The sequence below is a fragment of the Silurus meridionalis genome, chromosome 6 (assembly GCF_014805685.1).
Source record: "Silurus meridionalis isolate SWU-2019-XX chromosome 6, ASM1480568v1, whole genome shotgun sequence".
Lineage (NCBI taxonomy): Eukaryota > Metazoa > Chordata > Actinopteri > Siluriformes > Siluridae > Silurus > Silurus meridionalis.
The window spans coordinates 31465002-31473699 of record NC_060889.1 but is presented as its reverse complement, the minus strand read 5'-3'; the positions used below and the strand labels follow the sequence as shown (position 1 = coordinate 31473699).

The 8698-nt window shown below is 34.3% G+C and overlaps 1 protein-coding gene and 1 long non-coding RNA gene across 2 annotated transcripts; both read left to right on the top strand.

Moving 5' to 3' along the window:
- The first annotated feature begins 664 nt into the window (after positions 1 to 664).
- Positions 665 to 3072, top strand: LOC124387995. The gene is made up of 3 exons (XR_006926309.1): positions 665 to 785; positions 1349 to 1459; positions 2919 to 3072. It is a non-coding gene; the product is annotated as an uncharacterized LOC124387995 (long non-coding RNA).
- Positions 3073 to 5988: 2916 nt separating this feature from the next.
- LOC124387979 (C-C motif chemokine 4 homolog) lies at positions 5989 to 8484 on the top strand. The gene is made up of 3 exons (XM_046852609.1): positions 5989 to 6115; positions 6708 to 6819; positions 8261 to 8484. Exons 1-3 carry the CDS (start codon positions 6046 to 6048, stop codon positions 8373 to 8375), a joined length of 297 nt encoding a protein of 98 aa, XP_046708565.1. The 5' UTR covers positions 5989 to 6045; the 3' UTR covers positions 8376 to 8484.
- Positions 8485 to 8698: the final 214 nt, after the last annotated feature.

The following is an 8698-nucleotide window of genomic DNA, read 5'->3' as shown; positions in this document are numbered from 1 at the left end:
AGGGGAGCAGATGTTTCTCTTATAAAACTCCACAGTTATGGAACAGCCTTCCGAATAGTGTTCAGGACTCAGACATAAAGTCTCAGAAACAGATCTGAAGGGATCATGGATATGGAGTGTTTGGTGAACTGGGATATTTGGATGCTTTCGTCCCTTACTCTCACACGGTCACTCAGGGTTGTTAATGGTGGTGTGGTGGCGTCTCTTATCCCAGAGATCCTCATGTCTGCGTTACCTTCTAGTTCTCCAAAGTGTGGATGGATTTGGACTGTAGTTAATATCAACAGTCTGCTACACTGATTCAGGACTACAGTTTGCATCTGATCTCCATCTCAAGGTTTCTTAAACTAAGGCTGCTTTGAGACAATGTCCAATGTTAAAAGCACTATAAAAAAATAATAATAATAATAATAATTGAATTGAATTATTGGCGGGAAAATGGCAGTGATGTGTGTAGATGTTGTTTGAGATCATTTTGATTAAACTTTCAGTTCTTTCTTATTTTAGATGAGACCTGCAGATGAGCTTCCTCTGATATTTTTGGTCTCTTACTCAAAGTGAAACTTTCTATCACACACACACACACACACACACAAACACACACACCCTCCTGAAACAGCTATATAAACTGAAGGGGATCTGTATAAGTATCATTCTGTTCACATCGTGACCATCATCACTATCATCATCATCATCATCATCATCATCATCAGTCATGATCTCTCGTGGTCTCCTGCTGATTCTGCTGGTTCTCACCTGCCTTCAGTCTTTTACAACGGCCCAGAGTAAGAAAACTTTAATTTTGTTATTTAAATATTATTATTATTATTATTATTATTATTATTATTTATAGATCTATGATGATCGCAAATGTTGAGCTATTTTATGAGTTGCTCAGTAGCTCCCAGTAACAGATTATAAACATATTCAGTGTTTACAGTAAAATACTGAGTGATGGTTACAGTCTGAAATTGATTATTTTTCCAAGATTCTTTATTTTATCTAAACTACAGAATTTTTTTAGCACTATTATGTTTTATGCTACGTTCGATTTACAAAAAAAAACAAACAAACAAACAAACAGAAAAACAGTATTAACACTGGTGACATTTTTCATCTTTTTCACATAAAAATCTCTTAAGTGAAAACGTCACCATATCAACAATTACACGTTTCTAAGATGTTTCTGCTTTAGACACGTATCAGAACGAGCGCATTAATTCAGTATAAACATGAACTACAGCAACAGATACATCAGACCTGCATTTTATACTGAATATAAAAGTGTTTAATATCGAATTATTGAACATTTAATCACAGAACTGAATGTGGAAATGTTTTCTTACAGACTCAAATGGACCAGACAAATGCTGTTTCAGTTACCAGAGAACTCCACTCCCTATCAGAGTCATTAAAGAGTATAAATTAACAGACCATCGTGTACAAATCCTGGAGTCATGTAAGTTTTCACCTCCTTATTGTTCTTTTATTCATTTTAATGAATAATAATAAACACTTATTACAAATGATTTAATAACTGCTCTCGATGAAAGACAGCATTGTGTTGCCTTGCTTGTTGCTTTGAATGCAATGTGTTGATGTAGATAATTATATTTCATCTGAGTTAACAGTCAAGAATGGTGTTCCTCAAGGTTCTTTATTGGCACCACTTCTTTTTTCGATTTTTATAAATGAATTAGGGCAGGGAATAAAACCCGCAACGCTACATTTTTATGCTGACGATACAATTATTTATTCAACTGCATCCTTTGTCACAAGCTATTGAAATTCTCCAGAATTCTTTTAATACTTTTCAGTATAATTTACTCCAATTGAAATTAGTTTTAAATGCGAAAAAAATGAAGTATATTATTTTTTCGCGTAGTCGTTCTATGATCACTGCTCCGTCTATCCTTTCTATGGATGGCGTGCATATAGATAGAGTAACAACTTACAAATATCTAGGAATTTGGATAGACGAGAAGTTGGCATTTGATGCTCATATTGATTACTTGGTAAAAAGATTAAAACCAAGACTGGGTTTTCTCTTTCGGGAAAAAAAAAATGGGTTTTTTTTGGAGCTAGAAAGAAAATTATACAGAGTACTTTTTTTACCCGTTTTAGATTATGGTGATATTATTTATATGCATGCCTCTATATATTAAAAAGATTAGATTGTGTTTATCATGCTGCATTGCGTTTTATAACTAATGCTTGTTCACGTACTCATCATTGTTTGCTATATAACTGTGTAGGTTGGACCTCCTTATAGCAAAGAAGGAAATCACATATATTAGTATTCTGTAAAGGCACTGCTTGGTATGCTTTCAAATTATATTACTAGGCTTTTATGTTTGCATAAAAAAGAACTACAGCACCAGAACGTCAACCGGTATTACATTAGACGTACCTAGAATACACTCGGAACACGGAAAATCTGCTTTCTCTTACTGTGCTCCTTGGCTGTAGAATGAATTTCAAGCTATTAATCCACTAGAAATAATTCCTTCTTTGAATGTGTTTAAAAATATTTTGCAATGTAAAACGAGTGAAGTAGGTTACTGTTTAAATTAACTAATTTGTTGATTTATAATTAAATCTTTGTTTGTTTGTTTTTTTTTCCTTTGTTTGTTTAGAATTTGTTTTGTATGTTATGTGTTTATGTGAAACTTTTATACGGCCACCTTGGCCAGGACTCCCTGGAAGAAGAGATTTCTGTTAATCTCAATGGGACCTTCCTGGAAAAATAAAGGTTAAATAAAAATAGAAATAAAAAAGTGAGCATTTTCATGTGCATTATTATTGTATAATTGTGTGTAATATAATATAACTGTATATAATGGTGGAGTGTGTGAGTGTGAGATTTTCTGATTTTATTGCAGTTCTACACTGATGTACATCATCTCTCTGTTCTGCAGTTTTACCCTGAAGAAGAACAGCCGTCAGGTGTGTGGAGATCCTGAACTCGAGTGGGTGCAGAACAACATGAAAAGAATTGACCAGATCCTGAATGAAGCTGAATCGAGTGTTTAATTATTTTGAAATTCACTTTGCCTGTATTTAAGCAGGAATAATATTTTTACATTATATTTTAAATCATAAATTGAGCCCAGGATGATATATATGATATATTTTTGACTCTGCACACACACACACACACACACACACACACACACACACACAGGTAAACATATATATATATGTGTGTGTGTGTGTGTGTGTGTGTGTGTGTGCAGATTCAAAAATATATCATATAATATACCTGATTAGAAAACTGTATATATATAGTTTTCTAATCAGGCACCAATAAAAAAAAAAAAAAGACTTTGATTATATTCAATAAAAACCTGTAAAAGAATTAAAATCAATAAATAATGACTGTATTATAAGATGTTATTGTGTATTGTTTATTTCTGGGTATTAATGTAGACACAGTAAAGGTTGTGTAAGTGGACGTCTATATAATATATATAAAATAAATCACACATATAAAGTCACATGTGGTGTTTAGGGGGGATTCATTCATTCCCCCTTGGGAAGATCGGCTCACAACCTGGTTCATCTCCCACCGTGTACAAACCTCTTGTATGCAGGCAACCAGCTGCCTCCGCACAGTGAGGACATGGTCTGATGAGACCAGTGAGGCTCTGAAAGACTGTTTTAAAACAACTATGTGGAAGGAATTGTACAATCCACATGGGGAGGATATTGACAGTCTAACAGACTGTATCACTGACTACATTAACTTCTGTGTGGAAAATAATGTACCCACCAGGACTGTACAGTGTTTTCACAAAAACAAACCATGGATCAACCCTGATATAAGACTCTTCTTAAAGAGAAGAAGATGGTGTGAAAAGAGCTAAAACTGTCCAGAGATAACTGAGAAAAATATCAGGAAGGAAAAGCTTGCTACAGGAGGAAGATAGAGGATCAGCTGCAGCAGAACAATGTCAGCAGTGTGTGGAAAGGGCTCAAAACCATCACTCAGAGGAGCCCAGCTCTCAGGCTGAGGGTGACCAGAAGTGGGTGAATGATTTTACATTTGCATTTACATTTGCGGCATTTAGCAGACGCCTTATCCAGAACGACGTACAAAAGTAATTTGAGTCTCTAGTAATGAATAAATCTACACTGGTACGCAAAATTGCAAACAAACGTGTTTCAGGAAGATGTAGGTCTTCAGTCGTCGCTTGAAGATAATCAGGGACTCTGCTGTACGAACATCTAGGGGAGTTCATTCCACCACCTTCGTGCCAGAACAGAGAAGAGCCTTGACGTGTACTTACCTCTCATTTTGAGAGATGGTGGTACCAGTCGAGCAGTGCTGGAGGATCTCAGACAGCGTGGTGTAGTGGGAAAATGTTTTATATGCGTTTTATACTTCCTGGCCGTGACGTCCCCTCACTGTTGGCAGCCTGCCTCCAATTTTGACTGATTAGACTCATTATTCAGAGCATGGATAACACAGTCGCATTCCCAAAGCGTTTCGAAGCAGCTCGAGTTCCTGAAAGGGAATTGAGTTTGCACATAGGATGTGTTTGAGACATCTGCAGACATCCGTAACTGAAAATAGATAAACATAAAAAACGCATGATTCCTTGGCAAGATTCATATACGAGTTACAAAGTTCAGTTTGAGCCATCTTCATTTTATATTATACGCAAAGAAGTAGCATTATTTGATATTTTTTATAATTTATTTTGCACTCACACATGATTTAGTTTTTTATTTATCATTATTTCTAACATAATCATTGCTAATTTCATTAGTTTAAAAGAGGCAGATGTAGAGGCCCCTAATCGGAGCAGCCCGAAGAAGAAGAAGAAGAGGAAGAAGAAGAAGAAGAAGAAAAAGAATCATTGCTAATTTCAGTAGAGACAGGTTTGGTAATATACCACTTATTTACTAGATATACCTAGTAGTAGACAAATAGCAGTTATTGATGAAATTCTATACGATTTGGAAAAACATAGAAATTCCGGTAGATTAGAGACGCTGCAGAAAAAAAAAAAAAAAAATAATTTTATGAAATAAATGAAATTTGGTAAGATTGGTAGGAGATATTTCACAGCACAACGAGATTTTGAACAACATGAAAGCATCTTTAGAAAAAGAGCTGAGGTGTTTAATTTAGAGTTAATTAAAGCCGAGGTGTGATAAAGTGAGATGTTTTTTTAGACAAGGTGTGAAAAAAGCTATTTTTGCAAAAAACTTGCAAACGGGAGAGATATTTAGAGAAAAGGTGAAAAAAAAAACCACACTAAGTTTTTGATGTATACAAAGATATGTAAATTAGCAGGCTATTTGTTGGTATGAAGACTACAGCAGGGGAGCAGATGTTTCTCTTATAAAACTCCACAGTTATGGAACAGCCTTCCGAATAGTGTTCAGGACTCAGACATAAAGTCTCAGAAACAGATCTGAAGGGATCATGGATATGGAGTGTTTGGTGAACTGGGATATTTGGATGCTTTCGTCCCCTTACTCTCACACGGTCACTCAGGGTTGTTAATGGTGGTGTGGTGGCGTCTCTTATCCCAGAGATCCTCATGTCTGCGTTACCTTCTAGTTCTCCAAAGTGTGGATGGATTTGGACTGTAGTTAATATCAACAGTCTGCTACACTGATTCAGGACTACAGTTTGCATCTGATCTCCATCTCAAGGTTTCTTAAACTAAGGCTGCTTTGAGACAATGTCCAATGTTAAAAGCACTATAAAAAAATAATAATAATAATAATAATTGAATTGAATTATTGGCGGGAAAATGGCAGTGATGTGTGTAGATGTTGTTTGAGATCATTTTGATTAAACTTTCAGTTCTTTCTTATTTTAGATGAGACCTGCAGATGAGCTTCCTCTGATATTTTTGGTCTCTTACTCAAAGTGAAACTTTCTATCACACACACACACACACACACACAAACACACACACCCTCCTGAAACAGCTATATAAACTGAAGGGGATCTGTATAAGTATCATTCTGTTCACATCGTGACCATCATCACTATCATCATCATCATCATCATCATCAACATCAGTCATGATCTCTCGTGGTCTCCTGCTGGTTCTGCTGGTTCTCACCTGCCTTCAGTCTTTTACAACGGCCCAGAGTAAGAAAACTTTAATTTTGTTATTTAAATATTATTATTATTATTATTATTATTATTATTATTATTTATAGATCTATGATGATCGCAAATGTTGAGCTATTTTATGAGTTGCTCAGTAGCTCCCAGTAACAGATTATAAACATAATCAGTGTTTACAGTAAAATACTGAGTGATGGAGAAGCGTGATGAAGCCAAGTTACTGTTACAGTCTGAAGTTGACTATTTTCCCAAGATTTTTTTATTTTATCTAAACTACAGCTTTTTTTAGCACTATTATGTTTTATGCTACGTTCGATTTACAAAAAAAAACAAACAAACAAACAAACAGAAAAACAGTATTAACACTGGTGACATTTTTCATCTTTTTCACATAAAAATCTCTTTAGTGAAAACGTCACCATATCAACAATTACACGTTTCTAAGATGTTTCTGCTTTAGACACGTATCAGAACGAGCGCATTAATTCAGTATAAACATGAACTACAGCAACAGATACATCAGACCTGCATTTTATACTGAATATAAAAGTGTTTAATATCGAATTATTGAACATTTAATCACAGAACTGAATGTGGAAATGTTTTCTTACAGACTCAAATGGACCAGACAAATGCTGTTTCAGTTACCAGAGAACTCCACTCCCTATCAGAGTCATTAAAGAGTATAAATTAACAGACCATCGGTGTACAAATCCTGGAGTCATGTAAGTTTTCACCTCCTTATTGTTCTTTTTATTCATTTTAATGAATAATAATAAACACTTATTACAAATGATTTAATAACTGCTCTCGATGAAAGACAGCATTGTGTTGCCTTGCTTGTTGCTTTGAATGCAATGTGTTGATGTAGATAATTATATTTCATCTGAGTTAACAGTCAAGAATGGTGTTCCTCAAGGTTCTTTATTGGCACCACTTCTTTTTTCGATTTTTATAAATGAATTAGGGCAGGGAATAAAACCCAACGCTACATTTTATGCTGACGATACAATTATTTATTCAACTGCATCCTTTGTCACAAGCTATTGAAATTCTCCAGAATTCTTTTAATACTTTTCAGTATAATTTACTCCAATTGAAATTAGTTTTAAATGCGAAAAAAATGAAGTATATTATTTTTTCGCGTAGTCGTTCTATGATCACTGCTCCGTCTATCCTTTCTATGGATGGCGTGCATATAGATAGAGTAACAACTTACAAATATCTAGGAATTTGGATAGACGAGAAGTTGGCATTTGATGCTCATATTGATTACTTGGTAAAAAGATTAAAACCAAGACTGGGTTTTCTTTCGAAAAAAAAATGGTTTTTTTTGGAGCTAGAAAGAAAATTATACAGAGTACTTTTTTTACCCGTTTTAGATTATGGTGATATTATTTATATGCATGCCTCTATATATTAAAAAGATTAGATTGTGTTTATCATGCTGCATTGCGTTTTATAACTAATGCTTGTTCACGTACTCATCATTGTTTGCTATATAACTGTGTAGGTTGGACCTCCTTATAGCAAAGAAGGAAATCACATATATTAGTATTCTGTAAAGGCACTGCTTGGTATGCTTCAAATTATATTACTAGGCTTTTATGTTTGCATAAAAAAGAACTACAGCACCAGAACGTCAACCGGTATTACATTAGACGTACCTAGAATACACTCGGAACACGGAAAATCTGCTTTCTCTTACTGTGCTCCTTGGCTGTAGAATGAATTTCAAGCTATTAATCCACTAGAAATAATTCCTTCTTTGAATGTGTTTAAAAATATTTTGCAATGTAAAACGAGTGAAGTAGGTTACTGTTTAAATTAAGTGATTTGTTGATTTATAATTAAATCTTTTTTTTTTTTTTTTTCCTTTGTTTGTTTAGAATTTGTTTTGTATGTTATGTGTTTATGTGAAACTTTTATCGGCCACCTTGGCCAGGACTCCCTGGAAGAAGAGATTTCTGTTAATCTCAATGGGACCTTCCTGGAAAAATAAAGGTTAAATAAAATAGAAATAAAAAGTGAGCATTTTCATGTGCATTATTATTGTATAATTGTGTGTAATATAATATAACTGTATATAATGGTGGAGTGTGTGAGTGTGAGATTTTCTGATTTTATTGCAGTTCTACACTGATGTACATCATCTCTGTTCTGCAGTTTTACCCTGAAGAAGAACAGCCGTCAGGTGTGTGGAGATCCTGAACTCGAGTGGGTGCAGAACAACATGAAAAGAATTGACCAGATCCTGAATGAAGCTGAATCGAGTGTTTAATTATTTTGAAATTCACTTTGCCTGTATTTAAGCAGGAATAATATTTTTTTTACATTATATTTTAAATCATAAATTGAGCCCAGGATGATATATATGATATATTTTTTGACTCTGCACACACACACACACACACACACACACACACACACAGGTAAACATATATATATATGTGTGTGTGTGTGTGTGTGTGTGTGTGTGTGTGCAGATTCAAAAAATATATCATATAAATTATGTACCTGATTAGAAAACTGTATATATATAGTTTTCTAATCAGGCACCAATAAAAAAAAAAAAAAAAGACTTTGATTATATTCAATAAAAAC